Source organism: Columba livia, chromosome 1 (assembly GCF_036013475.1).
Source record: "Columba livia isolate bColLiv1 breed racing homer chromosome 1, bColLiv1.pat.W.v2, whole genome shotgun sequence".
Taxonomy (NCBI): domain Eukaryota; kingdom Metazoa; phylum Chordata; class Aves; order Columbiformes; family Columbidae; genus Columba; species Columba livia.
In genome coordinates, this window is record NC_088602.1 from 119,074,416 (window position 1) to 119,094,375 (window position 19,960).

The 19,960-nt window shown below is 39.1% G+C and overlaps 1 protein-coding gene across 8 annotated transcripts in view; it reads left to right on the forward strand.

Moving 5' to 3' along the window:
* The first annotated feature begins 6,060 nt into the window (after nt 1-6,060).
* HERC2 (HECT and RLD domain containing E3 ubiquitin protein ligase 2) overlaps nt 6,061-19,960 on the forward strand; it is a 114,882-nt gene continuing 100,982 nt past the window's right edge. For 2 of the 8 annotated variants that reach the window (XM_065075189.1, XM_065075209.1), the window contains exons 1-3: nt 6,061-6,251; nt 7,010-7,126; nt 18,085-18,199. In XM_065075189.1, the coding sequence (XP_064931261.1) occupies nt 7,055-7,126; nt 18,085-18,199 (187 nt within the window). In that variant the 5' untranslated portion in view covers nt 6,061-6,251; nt 7,010-7,054. Of the gene's footprint in view, nt 6,252-6,359; nt 6,501-6,525; nt 6,660-7,009; nt 7,127-15,716; nt 15,777-18,084; nt 18,200-19,960 lie in introns of those variants that run through there. The other 6 variants (XM_065075198.1, XM_065075219.1, XM_065075173.1 and 3 more) reach the window with 4 other exon arrangements.

Genomic DNA, 19,960 nt, shown 5'->3' on the forward strand with positions numbered 1-19,960 from the left:
CAATATTTTTGTTTATTTGCTTAAACTCAAAATTCAAAATGTTCTTGCTCCTCAAAGTGCCTACTAAACACCCCTCCCTCATGTTCAGTGATTGGGAAGCATGTTGCAGTGCCCACTGATGGGTTAATTTGCAAATGTTTAACTAGGCAACTAGCGTCTTATCAGGTAGAATATCTTCTAATACTGATAATCTATTTGCCTGGTATTATGATAATACAGAATAATTCTGCCCTCAATAGATAACTTAGTATAATAGTGAAGATATATTTCAATTTCCAGTGGAATACCATATTGATTTTACTACCCTTAGCATTGCCTTGATGTTTGGGTGGATTTTAAAATCTTATCTTGATCATTTTGCAAATCCAATATTTGCAGGGGAACAGTTTTATGAACATAGCTTAGTACTGTAATATATCTTTAGATGGCATTATTAGCAAATCTTTTAAGAATATGCCTGTAATTGAAAAGGCCTCTTAAATGCAAACATTTTCTGCTTAACTTTAAGTTCATAATTGTATTTAATTTGAAAATTACAGAAAGCTTATGGAGGTTGCTATTTTTTAGTATATGGAACATATATATTTTCCTACTGAATTTTTGATAGAACCTTTACTGTACACCAAGTAATTTAATTTCAACAGGTCTGTAATGGATATCTGAATATTTATGAAGTGTTTATTTTCAAAGTCTCATAAAGATCTGTCTAGTGAGCATACTCGAGCTGGCATTTCCAAAGCTACTTTGCAAGTCAGAGCACAACTTCCATCTTAGATATTTTATGAAGTGATTATTTTGAATTGATAATTCAAAGAAATAACAGGAACAGCCACAGAGAATTAATTACTGTTATTGAGTTCAGATATATAGGATGAAATCAGATCAGACTGGTTTGGGCTGTAAAGTGAGAGACTCGCTGGACAGAAACACAGGCTGGCCTAGGGAAAGCAAAACAACTTTTCTTCTCTGTAATAGAAGACATAACCTGGAAAGCAAGCTTTTGCGATTGTGTTTCTACAGGAGACTAAAAGCTAGCGTGGTTGGCATCAGGTGAATAAAATAAAGGACCTACGAGGCTGAATTTCTGAGCTCAATGAAGTCAAGGGAAACGCTACTGCTTGCTTTAACAAGGACACCATTCACCCCAATTTTTAAAATCATTTAACTATGGAAAATGTAATTAACAGTGCATTCTAATTAGCTACCTGTGGAAATGGTGGCTTTATTGTTACAGTTTGTCACATCCTTTTTTTTTTTTCCAGTTCTCTGTACTCTGAATTGCTTTTCCAACACCACCTCTGCCATTGAGCCGTGTCAGCTGTATGATACACTGCGATTCACACCAGACTGTTTTAGCAAAGAAAAATTGTCACAGGAGGAGAACTTGTTGAAATTCTGGGTGTAAGCAATATTCGTCATTTAAAATCAGAGTAAAAAAAGTGAAAGGGGGGGTTAACCTAATTCTATTTAATGGAGGAACAATACAGTTTCTCAAATAAAACAAGTGTGTATCCCTGTGGAGTAAAGGTAGGAGAGAAATCATCTTGGAAGTGTGGATGAAGTGAAGGATATGGGTTAGACCAGAGACAGACTAGAGAAAAAGGTGAGAAGTAGCAGGGCTGTTACCACGGAAGGGGAGGAAAGACATGCATGGAGACAGATGAGCTTGTTTCATTGTCCTGAGGAGGAATGAGGAAAGAGGGTTAGGATATTGGTTGCAAGAGGCTTGGGTTTTTGAACACGGAAGCTGCTTCTTTTGTTTGGTCATTCTTCTGCTTACATAAATAATATGTATTCAGTAATAAAAGTGGCTAGTAGAAAGTGTCATTGTGACTACTTAGAAATACCAGTGTGTGTGGGAAGGAGGAGAATCCTCTTATGTAATTACTCAGTCCTGTCTTCCCCTTGTAGAAAGCACTGGTGTGGCAAAATAATATCTATTGACCAATGTGAACTGATGGCATTCTTTGCAGATAATGTAATAAAAAAATAATGGGCCTCATCATGAGCTTTTAATTGTACAAAACTGAAATTTTGGCCAACAGTTCAGTTCAAAGAGTATTAAAATAATAAAGGCTAATCGTAGAACTTTCTCATTTTCTTTGGGAAAGACTTCATCACTGAGAAGTAAGCCAAAAAATTATTTGAGACTTGTTTTAAGCCCAGAGAGGACTGGAATTTGCATTTTGCGGTTAGTAACACACAAAGGCTTCCAAACTCAGTGGGAGAGCTCAACACAAATGGCTCTTGAAAAAAACTGCAAACAAAAAAGGCATTGTCTTGCAGTTAACAGTTAGGCACTGCTCTTACAGAGATGGTTTTGTGTCCCATTCACATGCATAACAATTACTGATACCCACTAATGAGAGAAAAAAATGTCCCACATTCCACTGCTGTTATAACTAGAATGGATTCTCTACAGCTTGCATGTTTAAATAACTATTAATTAGTAAATATTTCACATTTATACCTAGAAGGCCTGCAGGTAGGACTAGATACTATTCTTATGTAAACATATACTTGCTTATTTTTGGGCCTTTTTGATTAAAAAAAAATATCATTCTCACCATTTGTTCATTAGCTCTTAAGGTTTGGGATTTAATTACTTGGGAATGCAATTGCCTCCATTTTTGAGACCGACCCCAGAAATATTTATGATCCCATTGTCACAAATGAAAAAAGAAATATAGTGCTGCCCAGATTGTCCGAAGAGACTTCTCTTCCTTCTGCCTGTTCTTTAGATTACTGTGATAGTTTTTATTTTATTTTATTAACTTAGTGTTTGTTCTTCCCCATCTCCTCAGCTTGCCTGACAGTGCTGTGAACTGGTCCTGCATGGAGCTGAAGGGAGGTCATTCTTCATGCTACCGACCCTATGTTCTTCAACCTTTCATGGTTTACACAGACCCCATGCAGTGCACCACCATCCTTATTTTCTTCTATATCCCGCACCTCTGCAGTGCCTCTTCTCTTGTAGAAGCTGGTGTGGCTTCTCTGCCACATTTACAGCAAGAGAGGTCTCCTGCCCAGAGCAAGACATTTGTAGAGTGCTCTATATTGTTTGTGGGTGTCCTAAGAGGTGGACCAGAAAATGGGACCCCTTGAGTTTAGCATGCCTTTCATTCTGATGCGTTTACTTTTTGCTTTAATCTATAATAATAATGATGTGACCATATGCCTGGAAGCAGATAAATGTAAATGACTGACTGTGTCTGTCCACGGAAAGAAAATTTTTCCATGCCCAGCCATTTCTCTGGAGGAAGCAAGAAAGATGTGTGAGGGTTTTGGTAGGCTTGCAGTAAAAGCAGAGCGCTAAAGTCACTTCCACTTGACAAGCAGTCTGCCCTGCAGCTCCTGTGGGTGTCCGTGTCTCTAAGGCAGGACTGTTAGATCCACTCAATGATTTCCTTGGGTGTAAAGCAGGTTACTTCAGCAAGGTGGGGCGCAAAGGATGACGGCCGGAGAACTGATTTGCAGGATCATATAAGCCTGCTTGGAGGTGGAAATTTGCATCAGAAGAGTGGAGCACAAGGACTGGAGTGGTAACACTGTTCGGCTTGAACTTGCCTTCCAAAGTCTGTCAGACCTGTACATTACGTTTATGACATTGCCAGTCTGAAGTGAAACAACATGCAGTTGTCATTTAAATAACATCACAATAACAGCTATTGGTGGACTTAATACTGCAAGTACTCTGTATAGAGACAAACTTCAGGTACCAGAGTCATTGATTTTTCTGATTATTTGTAAAAATAAACTTATTTTTAATAGTGTTCTCAAAATACTTTTCATGTTGTTCTACCAGACATACTTTTCTCTCTGGAAAATCTGGTGGGTATATATTTTTATAGATGAGAATTCCATTTGAGATTGTACCATGCTACTACAGTGCATTTCAAATGCAAACAAAAATATTAATCAGAAGCGAAATCTAAATCTGGAAATACAAAATAATCAATAAATTCTTCAGAAGTATCTCTAGTTTTGAATTTCCATTGTAAGAGCACCCAAATATGTTTTGAGTTTTGCTGAAGTGAGTGGCTACCTGCTAACCGGGCCAGTGATTCAAGTCTAACAAGTTAGGTAGTTATACATTCTTCAAATTATTCACATCAAGAGTTCCAGCAAAAAGCTATTGCCAATTGTTATTTAGTAAAAGAAAACTCTCTGAAATAAATGCAGATTGTCTAAAGATATTCCTCCTGGACAGCCAAACAATAAATGGCAGTGAATGCTGCATATGCAAAGTATCTCATTTAGATCTGACTTGCAAATCACTTAAGCAAGCAGTAGGCACAATCAGCGGGCACTGTGGTTTCAACCAAGTTTTACTATTTCTTCTAGTTTGAGCTCCATACATTGCAAAGTGGTTTGCATTCCTGCTTGGAATAGGACAATATGACTATCTCCATGGAATAGTTTGGATTGCAAGGGACCTTCGAAGATCACCTAGTCCAACCTTCTGGCTATAAGCAGGGACATATTCAACTAGATCAGGTTGCTTAAAGCCCTGTCCAGCCTGGCATTGACCACTTTCCATGCTGGGACATCCACAGCTTCTCCAGGCAACCTGTTCCAGTGTTATTTTCTTATATTTCCAGTCTACCAGGTAAGAAGAGACTAAAGTATTTCCCATCCTGCTGTCTTAGCTCTTGCTTGGCCATGGACTAGTCAAAATAGACACAACATGAAGGTACCTTCCAATACAGCTCTCTGTTTGTGTGATTCTATGACAAAACTTTCAGTCCTCTCATGTTAAAACTAAATCTTTTGACATGTTGGCATCTGGACAGATTTTTTCAAGGGAAACTACTTTTGGTTTTGAAGGTTCGTTATTTTAAAGTTTCAGGAAGTTACTTGAGGAAATCGAGTATTTCTATCTTTTTAAATACATTTTCGTACACTTCAGAAATTCTGTGCAGTATTTTGCTTAAAGGGACTACTGTATCTTGATCCAAGAGAGGTTTTTGGTGAGCAACAGGCTAAGTGGTTAGGTCATGGTTGCACTTTTTACTTTGAAAATGAACCCAGAATAATCAAATTAACTGTTTTATTACACTACTTCTTAAATAATAATAACAAAATGTTGTGTACCTTTGTCTAAATGCCAGCAAACAGTCGCAGTCCTGTTAGAATTTCATTGACATTCAGTGTCTGACTTCATGTTGGCCGAAGCCAATCATGGTCCCATCTGCCAAGCCTTGCTCCTGCCTCCCTAATTCCCTAGCTGCCATTAACTGTAGTCTAAGTATTGTGAGAAAGTTTACGTTTGGTTAATTTTAATCTCATACTACTGACATATTTAATCTTCCTCAACAAACTTACGGGAAAGCCTGAGTATTTGCCCTGGTGCAGGTTCTCCCCTGTGTGACAGGCTCACTCCATTTGCCTCCAGCAGCCCCTCACCACCTGCCATAAGCAAGTTCCCCATTTCTTCCCCAGCATCCTTCTTCCCCTGCATGTGGTGTTTGCAGCCTCAGCTCTTTCAGGCTGTTTCTGCCATTTCGTTTGCCTCTGAACTACTCTTTATTGACCTTTCTTAAAAGCTGTCTTTTTTAGAAATGAACTTATCATAGCACCACAGAATGGTTTGGGTTGGAAGGGACCTTCAAAGCTCATCTAGTCCAAGCCCCTGCACTGAGCAGGGACATCTTCAACTAGATCAGGTTGCTCAGAGCCCCGTCCAGCCTGGCCTGGAATGTCTCCAGGGATGGGGCATCTACCACCTCTCTGGGCAACCTGGGCCAGTGTTTCACCACCCTCAGTGTAAAAAATTTCTTCCTCTAAAGTAACAGTGAAGTTTACAGATGGTCTCAAAAGTGACCTCAAAAAATCCCCAAACCCTCAGACCTTCCTTTTTTTTTTTTTTTTTTTTCAAATCTCTGCATCCTACCTAAAAGGAGACTTTGTTTTTCGTTATCATCGAGTTCAGACTCATCCGTGAGTCACACCGGGCCCAGCCCCCGTCCTGCACCGCTGCCCCCTCCGCTGCAGCCCCTTCCGGGACAGGATGTCCCGCCTCGCTCTCCTCTTCTGATTGGCTCATAGCTTTGCTGGCGTATGGCGGGGGGGGGTGCTGAGCCGCGAATTGGCCGCGTTTCTCCCGTCTCCAGTACCGGGGGGGAAGCGACCGGCACTGCCGGCGGGGTAGGGGGGGGTGGGCGGGCGGGCAGAGGGACGAGGATTACCGGAGCCCAAGCAGGCGGCGGTAGAACGAGGCAACGGGCTAGGAGCCGTCGTCGTCTCGGCCGGTGAGTGCCGGGGAGCCTGGCGCGCGCTCCGACGCCTCCATCTGGTTCGGCGGGGAGGGGCCCACCTCCCCCATCCGTCCCCGCCCCGTGGAGCTGGCCGCAGTGGCGGGGCGGTGGGCGCCAGCGCGCTCCGCCTCGCTCTAGCGGCCCCGGGAAGGGACCCCCCCCCCCCCCCTGCCACCCCGCAAGCCAGGGAGCCCCGCGGGCCGTGTGCAGCGGCCCCTGCCCGCTCGGTCTCTCTCAGCGGAGGTGGGTTTAAAGCCGTGGCTGATCGCCGTAACGGGCTGTGACAGTGAGGGCGGGGGGGGGGGGTTTGCTCCTGGGAGAGTGGATCGTGCGGCCAGGGCCGGACCCCCAGGGCCTCGGCTGCGGCCGTGGGGGATGTGTGGGGTGGAACGGGTGACCCTGGTAATCGCTTTATGTTGGGCTGCGGCTTGCGTAATCCGCGATCAATTATTTATTTCATGCACCACTCGTGGGTCCGAGGGGCGGCGTTAGGCCGCTGCCGGAGCTCGGCGCGGCGGGAGGGAGGGTGCCGGCCGCGGGGGTGCTGGGGAAGGGGAGCCGGGGGCTTGGGCGGTTCAGTAGCGCTCTTAATACGCTCTCTTTTGCGATTTCGGGGGATGTGAATGAGGAGAGGTCCATATTCACGGTGAATTTTTAAAGATCAAGTGGACGCCATCCTAGTCTGAAGAGAAATAACCTTGTGTGGTTTATTTCGTGTGCTAGACTGTTAAATTTTTCTCACTCTGTGGCAGGTTGGGCTGCACAGCCAGCCTGGAGAGAAGGCCGGAGAAGGAAACATGTCTTCTGAATCTTTTTGTCTGGCTGCTCAAGCTAGGTTTGACTCCAAATGGTTGAAGACAGACTTACAGGTAAGGAGTTGGGTAGTTGTATTGCATTGTGACCTTTCAGGTGTAGATCAGGGATGCTTTTAGTCTAAGTAGCTGACAAACAGGAGACTGCAGCATTGTTCTTGAGATACATATATAGGTTTTTTGGTTTTGTTGTTTGGTGTTTTTTTTTTTTTTTTTTTTGAGTATGCTAATCTAAACCTGATCTTGAAGAAACACTAACCTCTTTTTAGTTGCAAATACGTCTGAATTGTCAGCCCAGTCCCTTCTGCTTAGAAGCAAGCTGGACGACATATGTATGTTATCTTTGCAGAGTGTCAAAGCACATAGCTCAGTTTGTAGCATTACTGCTATTATAGAAATACAAATTCTTTATTTAGGCTGTTGCTAAACTTGTCTGCCTATGAGCTAGCAGCTTTAAAGCACAGGAGAACTGAAGCGAAAGGTGATGGAAATCCAGTTTGTATTTTGAAGAATTCAGATTAGTTTTTACTGTAGTTGTTTGTATAACACATGTAGGCTTCCTTTAAATTTTGTCCTTTTTGAAGGGGGTTAATTTCTTGTTAAAGATACGTGGTTGAAATGAAACTGATCTTTGTTGAAATGTGCCAGTGTTTGGTGAAAGTTGTTTTTTTTGTTGTTTTAGAAGATATCTGTTCATTTATCAGAGTTGCATCACACAGGGATGAGGATACTATAACGTTTTCCCAATTCAGGTCTGAAAATGAAGTGGAAAATACAGAGAAGCGGAGTGGTCTGGGTCAGTTACACTTGTTTCAGATGAAATGGTTAACTAGAGTCAGTCCTAGTCTTGTCCGTCATCTTTCCCCTGGATGTTCCATATAGATACCTTGCTTTAAATAACCTTTCCTGGTTCCTTCTCAGAACTCTGAATTACTTGCTGGGATGGGCCAGCCAGTGTTATTCCTTTCTTACAGATTATTATTATTATATTATTGATAATAATAATAGTAATAATAATAATAAAAAATAAAAGATTGCATCCTGAGTGGCTTCACCCAGTATTACATGCTGATAGTCTGCATGATTGAGTTCCGCTCTTCTTGTGGTTAGACATTTTTTTTTTTGCCATTCAAAAGTAGTCTTTTTCCAATATCTTACATCAAACAAACTAAACTGGAATCAGAAGTGTCAGATATAGCCTCAGAGGTTACATTATTTAGTAGGTGTTGTATGTAAATATTATTAAATGATAGGGGTATGATTTGAGTAGATTAGTTCTATTTGCATCTTTTATTCTTACCAAAGTAAAATTTTTGATCCAAAGTTGGATATTTTGGCTAATGTAGTAAATAAATATAGGAGAAAACAATTTGAAGATAAGCATATTAAGAAAAACAGAAACATTTTTGTATTTGCTGGAGGCTGGATTGTAGGTTACAAACATGTTGCTTCAATCATTGTAGAATAGAGGAAATTTTTAGCTGAAAAAGTGGCAATCTTTCTTTGTAACAGCTGATGATTATGCATTGCCTATATTTCTTCTGTATTATATGGGTTGAAAAATGTGACTGTTCATGTGATTTGTGAGATTTTTCCTCTTGTCTGTAGTGCCTTTTTTCTACATCCCTTTTTTTCTGTTTATGTAAACTTTTGACAGGAAGGTTTCAGTTGCTGTCCAGACTTTGAGGGTTATTTTCAGCTGATTGTGTATAAATGCAATGAAATATTTGTCTTTTATGAGACTGTTGTGTAGTTAATGTGTTCTAATAATTACTTTTAATAGTAAAAATCTTAATTTATAACAAATTTCTATGAGTAAGCTCTCTTATAAATAAGAGTTCTTTATAAGTAATAGCAAGTTAGACTCTAATTGCCAGGGTGCTCCCTTTGTTTTCTTCCAATTATGCTGTAGTCAAAATAATGAGATTAATGAAAGAAGAGAACAGTGATCATTTGTGATCTGTTAGACACAAACATCACTTCTCTGGAATCTGAAGGCTAGCCAGGCCTCCTGGGTATAATATAATTTTCTTATTAGGTTAACTGTTTTTGGTATTACAGGGGTTCTTATCACAGAACTCTGTCTGGATGTATGTGTTCAGTATTTAAAAAAAACACATGTGTGAATCTTGAATTGCTCCTTTTTAGTGTATTAAATAGCAAATGTCTTTGTCAAGGAAATGGGTTTTGGGCTTTGAAGAATTTTTCTTTTGCATGATTGATTATTTTAGCTACTGGTGGACTAGCATGACCTAGCTGCATGTGAGATAGGTATAAATCCTGTCACTTTAAGTTCTATGTGTACTGAATATGCTGATTGCTTACTCTGTTTTTAATGGCTAACTGTAGAAGGGCCTTATTGGTCCTCCAGAGACTGTCAGCAGGAATTGAAAAGATGAGCACAGTCCCTAGGAGAGGGTTGGAAGAAAGACACACTAATTTACGTGAATTAATCAGGCTGACTACAAATTGTTGTTTGGAATTGGACCTTGAAACTCTTCACTTTGCATCTACATTTTTAGCTTTTCACTGTACAGCAGTGCAAGAGTGGGTTGGTGAAAGTTCTTGGAGGAAGAAACTGAGTTAGAGTGGGTAATTCTTACTTTAGGAGATGTACAGAGATTGATTAATCTTTTTTTTTGTTGTTTTTTAAATGAAGTTCATTGCTGCTGGAAAACTTGGGGAGTATAGACAGAATTGGAAGTGAAAGGTTTCACTGAGTGGGCTGGTAGTCTCCAAAGTCTGACTTGCTTTTTTCATTTTTTTTGGTCACTATTGCCAACGAGTTTGCTCTTTAGACTTGATGGCTGTGGCAGTTATTGGGGGTGAAGCCAGTGAAATCTCTCTGAAAATCATCAAATTATTTTTTACTTTAGCTCAAGATGACGTTGCATTAATAATGTAATACATGATATGATAATACTATGTGCATTACTAGGTCTATAATATAGTTGTATTAATATAATAAGAATGACATGTGGATTTTAGCATGGATTGTGTTTAATCACCTGCATGCGTCACTGTCCCATCCGACATCTGGGCCAAATGTAAATGTTCTTACTCAGTTTTCGGATGTTACTGTTAACAGACAAAGCCAGGGTGTTGTAACTTATCATTACTGTTCTTAGGAGAATATCAAAGACAGAAGTCCTTTTGTAATAGCATTGCACCTCTAGCCTGCAGGATTAACTGAAGTGCTGTGAAATGTTAGTGGGAATATAGCTTGACAATATATTTTTTGCTTATATTAACTTGTCTGAAACTAATCAATATTATTATAGGAAGCCAAAATGCTCTACAAAGACCCAAATGCACCTCACAACTATTCCATGTCTTTTACTAACTTTGTAATTAACTGATGTATTATTATATGATTTACAGCTGCTATTATAATTTTGAACTGATTAGAAACATTAGTTCTATTAAAAATCTAAATTCCCTGGTGGTGCGAAGTTAAGAGATTCTATGTTGTCTGAAAAAACACAAGCTATATAGCAGTTGAAAATTGAGGACAACACAATATCAGGTAACATCAGTAATACAGTATGCAGTATGTTGTCATATTGCATATATCAATATGTGTATAACATCACCGTTAATAAAAAATCTGTGAGGTTGTAAAACAGGTGGGTCCTTTTTAGCATAGTTGCTAGAAAAGTTAGTGTATCACTTAAATTTCCTTTTTTTTAAATTAGAATTAATAAATTTAAAAACTTCTGCCTATTCGTGCCTATTACTAGTAGAAACTGTCACACTTGTAGCAAAATCTATATGTAATGAGATATTGTGTTTTGAAAGCCATTTCTGAGGAAGACATTTTTTTTTTTTTTTTAAGTTTAAAAAATATACAAACAGAAGGGAAGATGAGAATTGTTTACTTAAACCTAGGTACTCGGTTTGCCGAGTCAAGCTGTGTTTAATGTAATTCAAATTAAATACATGTACTGTACTACTAATTTAGAACCTTATGCAGACAACTTCAATTCATGATGGCTGAATAATGAAAAACTAGAATTGCTGTCAGCTAATGGGATGCATGTGTCTGTTCAAAGGGTGTTTATTAGTCTGCTGATTTTGGATCCTGTGGAGATCTCTTGTGCTTAATAGCAGGGGTTAGAGGTGAAAAACTTCAGGTGACAGTCAAAGTGCAAGAGCTGTCTACAAGAGGAATAAGATGGAATTCCATCAATTTTCATGGAGTTGATGGTTGACAGGCTATCCTGTTGTCTTCTTTTGCCATAGAGACGAGTGATCTTTTTAAATGAAACAGCCACCTGTAAGAGTTGCATTGATCTGAAATCTTACGTTCCCTTCAAAGTTAAATTCAGCATTTGGATTTTCATGAAAATCCCACTCTTCTAGCATCTACATCAATGTCTAAACAAATAATGTCTTGCTTATTAAAATCAAGAAGTTAGTTCAAGTTGCTTTCTCTGTTCATTTTGTGTTAATTTTCTTGATTTGGTTTTCTGATCTAAAGAAATGAAGTGCTTATGTGGAAGTCTTTATAGAAAACTGCACATGACGACTTACACATTTTCAAAGTCAGTGAAGTTTGCAATAGGGATTTTAAAAAGTATTTTAAAAATGAACTAATGCTGCCCTTCCAAAATAATTTATTTCCATAGGGAAGGGTGAGGACCATATAGAATCATAGAACGGTTTGGGTTGGAAGGGACCTTCAGAGGCCATCTAGTCCAACCCCCTGCAATGAGCAGAGACATCTTCAACTAGATCAGGTTGCTCATGTCTTCCCCATGTCTCACCTAAATCTTCCCTCTTTTAGTTTAAAACCATTGCCCCTTGTCCTGTTGTAACATGTCCTGCTAAAAAGTCTGTCCCCATCTTTCTTATAGGCCCCTTTTAAGTACTGAAAGGCCACAATAAGGTGTCCTTGGAGCCTTCTCTTCTCTAGGCTGAGTGATTCATCTAGAAATAATAGCATGGGAATTGTACTTTAAATGATTCTAGTATACTTTTGCAGTATACAATGTTAAATAATACAGTCTACCTATTAATATCGCATTCCATGATTAACTTCTGAAAGAGTCAGCAATGACATCCAATTTCCCCATAAGATGTCTAAAACAGATTATGTGGAGTTATAGGTTAGATAAATGAAATTTAATGTTTATGCAAATATTTGGTGTCAAACAGAATACTGCTCTGCAAATGGCAAAAGAGCATTTATCTTCTGAGGGGGTTGCATAGTTTTTCTCTGTATATGTCCATTAACTTAAAAACGTTTTGCAACAAATGGAAGACTGTTAGTGTGTTATTATGGTAACACTTTTAGTTTAATACCAGATCTGTTGAAGTAATGTGGGGCCACTGAACTTTCTGTCTTTGCTATCAGAACTTCAGAGGAGTGTGTTTAGACCTAATGATGTTTCACTGTGCTTTGCGTAGGTGTGATAAGCAGCTGTGGTTTCAGGGCATGCTTTAGCAGGGAAGGAAGGAAGCTGGGACAAAATACTCAAGACAACCATGACAATGAAAAAGGAAACACTAATTGAATGGATTTAAAAAAGCAAAAGCAACAGAGAGGCTTGGGAAGGGACTTACTGTTCTGTGATCTTCTTCACATTAGTGGGCTGGAAACGTTTTGATTTTTTAAAAATCTGTTTCTGAAGAAAGTTGGTTTTTAATGTAGTCTTTAAAATACAGCCAATGGCTAATGCAGAAATAACTGAATGGAAGAACAGATTCTCTCCCCCTCGCCGCTGCGGGCAATTACGAGGTGAAGATTATTTAAGTAGCTTATATTTTAAATCCATATTGACATTTTGTGATTATGAAGTTTCTTTCTTGCATTTCCAGTGCAGTTATATAATCGTGAATACTACCTGAGTCAACCCTTGTCCTTTTGTGTAATTTTCTTTTCCTGGCTTCATTTTTCTTGAGCTCAAGTTAGCTTTTATTGAGGCTTCTGTGCCTTCTGCAGGAAAGTTTACGAAACCAACTCAAGAATATGATCTGGTGTACCATATGGTGTAAGCTTTGTCTGACTTAAACAGTTGACTTTAGAACAAAATCACAACTGCTGATTATTCATAAAATAACTTCTTAAAAGCAAAATCCTAGTGGTGCTTTGAGAAGTTCCAGAAGCTTATTCAGTTGTGGTTGCAAGATTTGATTTTCTTGAAATGTAAGGAAATGTTAATACCAATGCCCTGTTCTCTGGAGTTGGTGGGAATGGGCAAGAGTTTCCCTGCCAGCCCTATTGGAGGATGGTAGCAGCATATGCCAGCGACCAAACTATATATTCCTTTGACTTTATACTGTCCAGTATAACATTTAATTAAGTACAGTTTAACTGCAGAGATAAGATTAGCAAAAGATTAGTGTAGGGGCTGTCCAGTTTACAGTAGAGTAGAAGCTCACTTTGAAGTCTGCTTTAGGCCCTTGCTTTTTTGGCTTGGGATGAGTGAGCAGGGCTGAGACTGAGGTCTATGTGGAAAGTATGAATTTGGTGAGATACATGCCTTACAAGTGCAGAGATCAGGATGTTGTCTGGGGATGAGAATGTGTGACAAAAGGTGGAAGTGGCTTGGAGTTTGTGAAGGTGAGGTGCATTGGAGATGAGGCTATGTGGCTGTGATCTTACCAGAGAGGAGGTAAGGAGGTGCCATGGGAATCCCTTTAAACATTCACAAATGAAGTTACTAAATCATTAGAGAGAAAGACATCTACATAAGCAGTCTAAGTAAGACTTAAACCACAGGTGAATACTCTTGTACTTGGAACTGCAGGATGTCAGAAACTATGAAGATGCCAAATGTATTTTTCTTCTCTTGCCCTGCACTATTGATTGCATTGTGAATTTTCTTTAAAGAGTTGGGTGGAAGAAGATCCATATTTTTGAAGAAGAGTCGTGCTTTTTTAAAACAGAAACTGAAGAGAGGTGTTTTTCAGATTTGTTCTGAACAAAGTTCTAGTTCTTCTGTTTCACCACTCGGGTGTGTCGATAGACTCCTTGTGAATGACTGAATGCAAAAAGTATCTATGGGAACAAAAGAAGAAAGTAATATATGCTGGTTGAGATAATCTAAAAACACTGTAGAAATAAAGAAAAACAGGATTGTGTAGTCAATGCAGACTTTTCTGCTATACAGTGGACGTAGTGTTACCTTCAGCTGCTAGTTTCACAGAATCACAAATGGATGAGGCTGGAAGGCACTTGTGGAGTTTGGTTATCTGGTCCAACCTCCCTGCTCAAGCAGGGGCCCTTAGAGCCAGTTCCTGAGGTCCATGTCCAAATGGCTTTTGAATATTTCCAAGATGGAGACTCCACAGCCTCCCTGGGCAACCTGTGCCAATGCTGGGTTGCTCTCACAGTAGAAAAAGTGTTTCGTAATGGTTGGAGGGACCCTCCTGTATTTCAGTTTGTGCCCATTGCCTCTGATCCTGCCACTGAGCACCACTGAGCAAAGCTTGACTCAGTCTTCTTTACACCTTTCTCTTCAGATGTTTATATACATTTATGATTTTCTCCCTAAGTCTTACCTCCTTGAGGTTGAACAGTCCCAGCTCTCTCAGCCTTTCCTCATAGGAGAGATGTTCCAGTCCCTTAATCATCTTCATGGCCCTTCGTTGGACTCTCTCCAGTATGTCCATGTCTCTTGTACAGGGGAACCTGGAACTGGACCCAGTATTCCAGATATGGCTTGACCTGTGCTGATTAGAGGGGAAAGATCATCTACCTCGACCTGCTGGCCACAGTCCTCCTAATGCAGCCCAAGACAACCCATTAATCTTTTTTTGTGGCGAGGGCACATTGGTGGCTCATGTTCAACTTGGTGTATACCAAGATCCCCAGGTTCTTTTCTGCAAAGCTGCTTTCTAGCTGGGTGACCCACAGCATGTACTGGTGCCTGGGATTGTTCCTCCCAAGGTGTGGGACTTCACACTTCTCCTCAGTGAACTTCATGAGGCTCCTGTCAGCCCATTTCTCCAGCCTGTCAAGGCCCCTCTGAATGGCAACACTATTTTCTAGTGTACCAGCTACTCCTCCTTGTTTCTGCTGGTTAAGTGAAATATTTCTCTTAAAGGGAGTTGTGAATCTTCTGTTATGGTTTTAGAATTTTGGGATTATGAAAATAAAATTGCTTGAATAATTTATAATTTTAAAACTCAGACTTTTATTTCACTTTTGGCTGTTGCAGTAGCAATTCACACTCTTTAATATGCTGTTGAATGTTTAATAGATAATTTGTGAACTTGTTACAGTTGAAATTGAGTTGCCCTCAGTTATGACAGATGAATTGGTAGTAAATACTGTTTCTTAATTACCCCTTCAGCTGCTTGCTTTGCTTATTGCTACAAAAAACCTTCAGTGTTCCTTTACTTTCAAACATGTCGTTTTTTCCCCCTCCATCAACACTTATACCACTGGCAAAATGTTAACTACAACCTGAATAAAAGCAAAATTGTTTATCTGAAGGCTGCTTATGGTGTATGTTTTCACATGAGATACTTGGAGTGGGGGAACACTCACTGACGTGCAATCTTGGTGGTTGCTCTATCTTTATGCAACATACCAAGAAAATGACTGATAAGAATTTGGACACCAAACCCAAGGCAGAAGAAATTTTGTTTACTTTTTTAGTTGCTTCAAAGACTTGAGTGAACTTTGTGCCATGTGAAAGTATTAAAGGTTAAAATGGAGAGAACAATTCTTGACTCTGCAGCAATGCTTACAAAAATAGTAAGTCTTCTGAAATAAAACAATACTGTGTTCTGAAGAACTTTGATTCAAAGCCTGTAGGCCTTTAGGGTTGTGAGAATGATTTTCCATACCAAGGTGACCTGAGAATGTAAAATGGAATGTATGAAAAGACAATCTGTCAGATAAAATTCTTGACTTTGTGAAAACCATAATTTATTATGCAACGTGGGTGAAGGGTGGTTGCACTATTTTTCAAGCTTGTATTTTGGCCTAGGCTAGCATTCAGCAGGTGAATGTTTACAACAAAAAGCAAACAACGACAAAAACCCCCAACCCAACAAACTTCAGTGACAAAAAAGCCAAAAAGTAGTGAAACAATTGTGGTTAGTTATTTTTGCAAGGAAAAAAAAAAGTGAAAAATCAATTTCTTAAGTGTCCCAGTAAAGTATGTGGCCACATCTAATGGAGAAAGTGAATGCCATTTATTTTTGAAATACTTATGGACTGAGAATGGTGTAAGAAATTCAGTCAGTAGTGAATTTTTTTTTCCATTGTTGAAATACTGCTTTACTTAAGACTATTACGATTTTTTTAAAATTAAGTCAAATGTAAAGCTCTTAGCAGAATGTGGAATCTTTGCAAAAGCTTTACGTGCTGTGTACTCTGAAGAACAGGGACCTTACCTTTCAGTACAGCATCGTCACAGTGTAATTCTAGTGCTGTGCAACTGATAAATGACAGATAAGTTGAATAATGTCTAGCTCATGCTGTGTGATTCTTTTCCTTCTCATTCTCCCGAGGTCAAGAAATAGCAAGTGACAAATATGTGCAGTGTGTCAGCTCATACTTTATGCTGAAAGAAAAAGGACTGAAATAGTCGATGTGTGTTGGATTGAATTTCTGAAGTATGTAACATGAAGTCAGAAACTTACATGGTAATTCAGTGTGCTACAGTGGTGTCAAAACATGCAGCTTGTCTTTAGTTCTTCACCTTAACTGAGGTTAGCTAGATCAGCAAATGACTTCCCTGCTGGTGGTTGTGACTCTTAAAATCTGTAATTTTTAATAATTAAAATATCTTTAGCAAATAGTTAGAAATAAAGTGTAAGTGGACTTCTGTGTATAATGTTAGATATTTTATAGCAGTTGTGTAAGTGACATCTTTGTGGTACTCAAAACACTTTGGATTTGAATAGGAGTTACGTAACACAAAGATGCTTCTAAATAAGCCTTCAGCAGTTGTTTGTGGTTGGTTTTTTTTTATATTTTTTAATTTTTTTTTAATGTCTCCACTGCACTGCTTTGATATGCTAAAGGTATTCTGTTTTTCAGGTTCATGTCCTCCCCTCCTCCCTTATGCTGTATGGTTGAAAATTATAGCCTGATTATTATGGAATTTGCTTGGGATGTTGACACCTGCTTTGCAGCATTTTACAAAGCAGAGAACAACGGCAGTATAAGACAAGCCATGGTTGTTAAATTTCTTCAAGGGAGGTCCAAACTGATAAATCATTAGGCGACTTGTGTTACAGCCGGTGCTTTCATGAGCACTTCCAGCTAGCACAGATCTGCCATTTGTTCCAACGGGAGCATTTGTCCTGTTGCACACATAGCATGTTGGGAAATGACCTGACCTGAGACTGAGGCGACCCCTCACTCTTCCCCCAGGCACAGCTGGTTTTAGTCTTGATCGGCTCCATAATCTGGTTCACCAGATGATCACGCACGTGCGTTAGTCTGTGTGTGAGAGGAGGCGTTGTAACAGCTGGAAGGAAGCGGGGGGGCTGTCAGAGATGCTTTGCACAACAGGACCAGTTTAAACTAGTTAAATAAGTGTATGAATCTGTGCCTTGATGTCGTGTGTTCCGGTTGAGTGCTCAGCTCTTCAGTTGCTGTTTTGGAGAGGGGACTGTGGTGACTTTCTTCATGCTTTCTTGTTTTGTGACTTCATGCAACTTGACTTTATTTAGATATCTTTCTAAAGGCAAAAAGGCAAACACCCCCACCCATGTCCCCCCAGATTATTGTTTGATGTCATCTTGAATGTGTGGATAGTTCTGAGGTGACCCAAGACATGCTTTTGATGAGAATTTTTCACTGAAAGAAAGTGCATCTTGCTATATTTGAACCTATTTAAAAGTTACCGTTTTGAGCTTTTAAGCGATTCAGATCCTGAAGATCATTTAAATCCCTATGACACATGCAGTCACACTCTGAATATACCAGTAAGTGATACATGTGTTTTCTGGGGCAAAATATAAAATCTGATGTATTTTAAATGTTAGTTTGAGTTGGCTTGAGAGAAAACTGTTGTGTGTAACTATATATAATGTATTGATTTTAACAGCTTGCTTTTACACGAGATGGGCTATGTGGCTTGTGGAATGAAATGGTGAAAGATGGGGAGATTGTATATCCTGGAACAGAGTTAACACAAAGTGGTGAACTACCTCCAAGAAAAGGTATGGATATTTAACTTACTGTTATTTTTTATTAAACTGATTTTTTTTTTTTTTTTTAATCTTGCTGATTAAAATGGAATTGATTTTTCATACTGTCACAAAACTTGGTTTATCGCCACCTGTCTATACAATTTGCAGGTGTTCATGTTTTGAATTAAGTACAATTGAAACTGATTTCTCAAAAGTGTACAGAAAGATAGTCTTCAGCCTTCAAATAAAGGCTTAAATCTGTTCCAACCTTAAGCCTCCAAATGAAGGCTTAAATCTGTTCTAGCCTTTTGAAATTAAACTTCATAACTAGGCATGTTGTTATGAGAGAGGCTTGCCAGTGTCCTTTTGTTTGGTATGCTTATTCTGTTTACAGTTGAAGCCTTTGTTTAAGGGAAGTGGACTGAGGAATGGGGTAGAGCTGATACTGCTATTTCTAATGTTGTTTACAATCTTAACAAAGTGACTAAAAGGTCAGCTGAAAAACTGTCCACAATTTAAGAATGTAGTTCTTTTTTTTTTGGTCTTCTAGTGTACTTGAGAGTAGTCCGTACACCACTAATCCTTCCAATAGCAGCATAATGCATCTATTTAGAGAGATTATTTTGGTGGTGGATGTGGATTTTGTGGGTTTTGTTTTGTGATGGGTTTTGTCAAAATAGAGTGGTTCTGCACTTGCCCTTTTTTCTTCTGCTGATTGTGGTGCTCTTTTGACTCCTCGTTGAACAGACTAACTTGGTCAAAGAAGGAAAAGGTTTATGTTTCCTAATCTGTCTGAAATGGGCTCACCAAATGGTCAGATAGGTTTTGCCAGTAATTCATGTGACCCCCAAATGAATGAGACTCTGTCTAGGAGAAGGGCAGAAATACTGCCTTTGGTAGCAGTGAACTATTATTTTAGCTTCTGTTGCTTACTGTACTGTACTGTTGGTTAGGTATTATATAGCACAGATTGCGTCTGTTCCTTTTCACAACTGGAGTGTGTAGCTTCATCTACATAGGTACTGCTAAAACACCTGTTTCTTGAAAAGCTACAGTAACTTAGAGGTTTGAATATAGCTTTTTCAGGCTCTTAACTTTTGGAATTAATGTACAAATTATCTTTCAGTGAAGTTAGCCTTCATAAATGGTATTGTACTGGCCTGCAGGAGTGGTAAAATATAAACATCTTGCTTACTAAACTTGAGCTTTGAGAAGAAACGGCTAACCAAAGCTATTTTTGGTCAGTGTTCATCACATTGTATATTTGATTTCATTAGGCAGTAGTGAGTCTTGGAAGCAGAAGAATTGGTGGTGAGTTTGTACCTCTGAACTCGCAGCTCAAATTGAGTTCCATTAAATTAAAATCTAGAGTATTTCAGTCTGTTGGCCGTTACTTTTCTTTGCATAAGTGATCTAGAAGTGTAGTTTAAGAGGCAAGGTAAATGTACATACTAGTAATGAGATTTATATTAAGGCTTATATTAAAAGCAATATATTTTAGTCTCAGTATTGAGATTCTGCTGCTATATTGACTAATTTGGAGATAAAGAAGAGACATTGCTGTAAGTAGAACTTCTTATTTAGCCTGTTTTGAGCACTTTTGCTTTATGCTCATCCATTGCACCTGCTTTTTCTTCACTAGTGCTGTAGCTCTGGTGCTGACTGGGCTGCTCAGAAGAGGCATTTCATTTTTTCAGGGGATATCAGTGGTGACAAGAGACTGGAAGAATACACTATTGATAGCGAAAAGCATTCATTTTCTCTCTAGGAAGAATATGCAAATAGTGTATT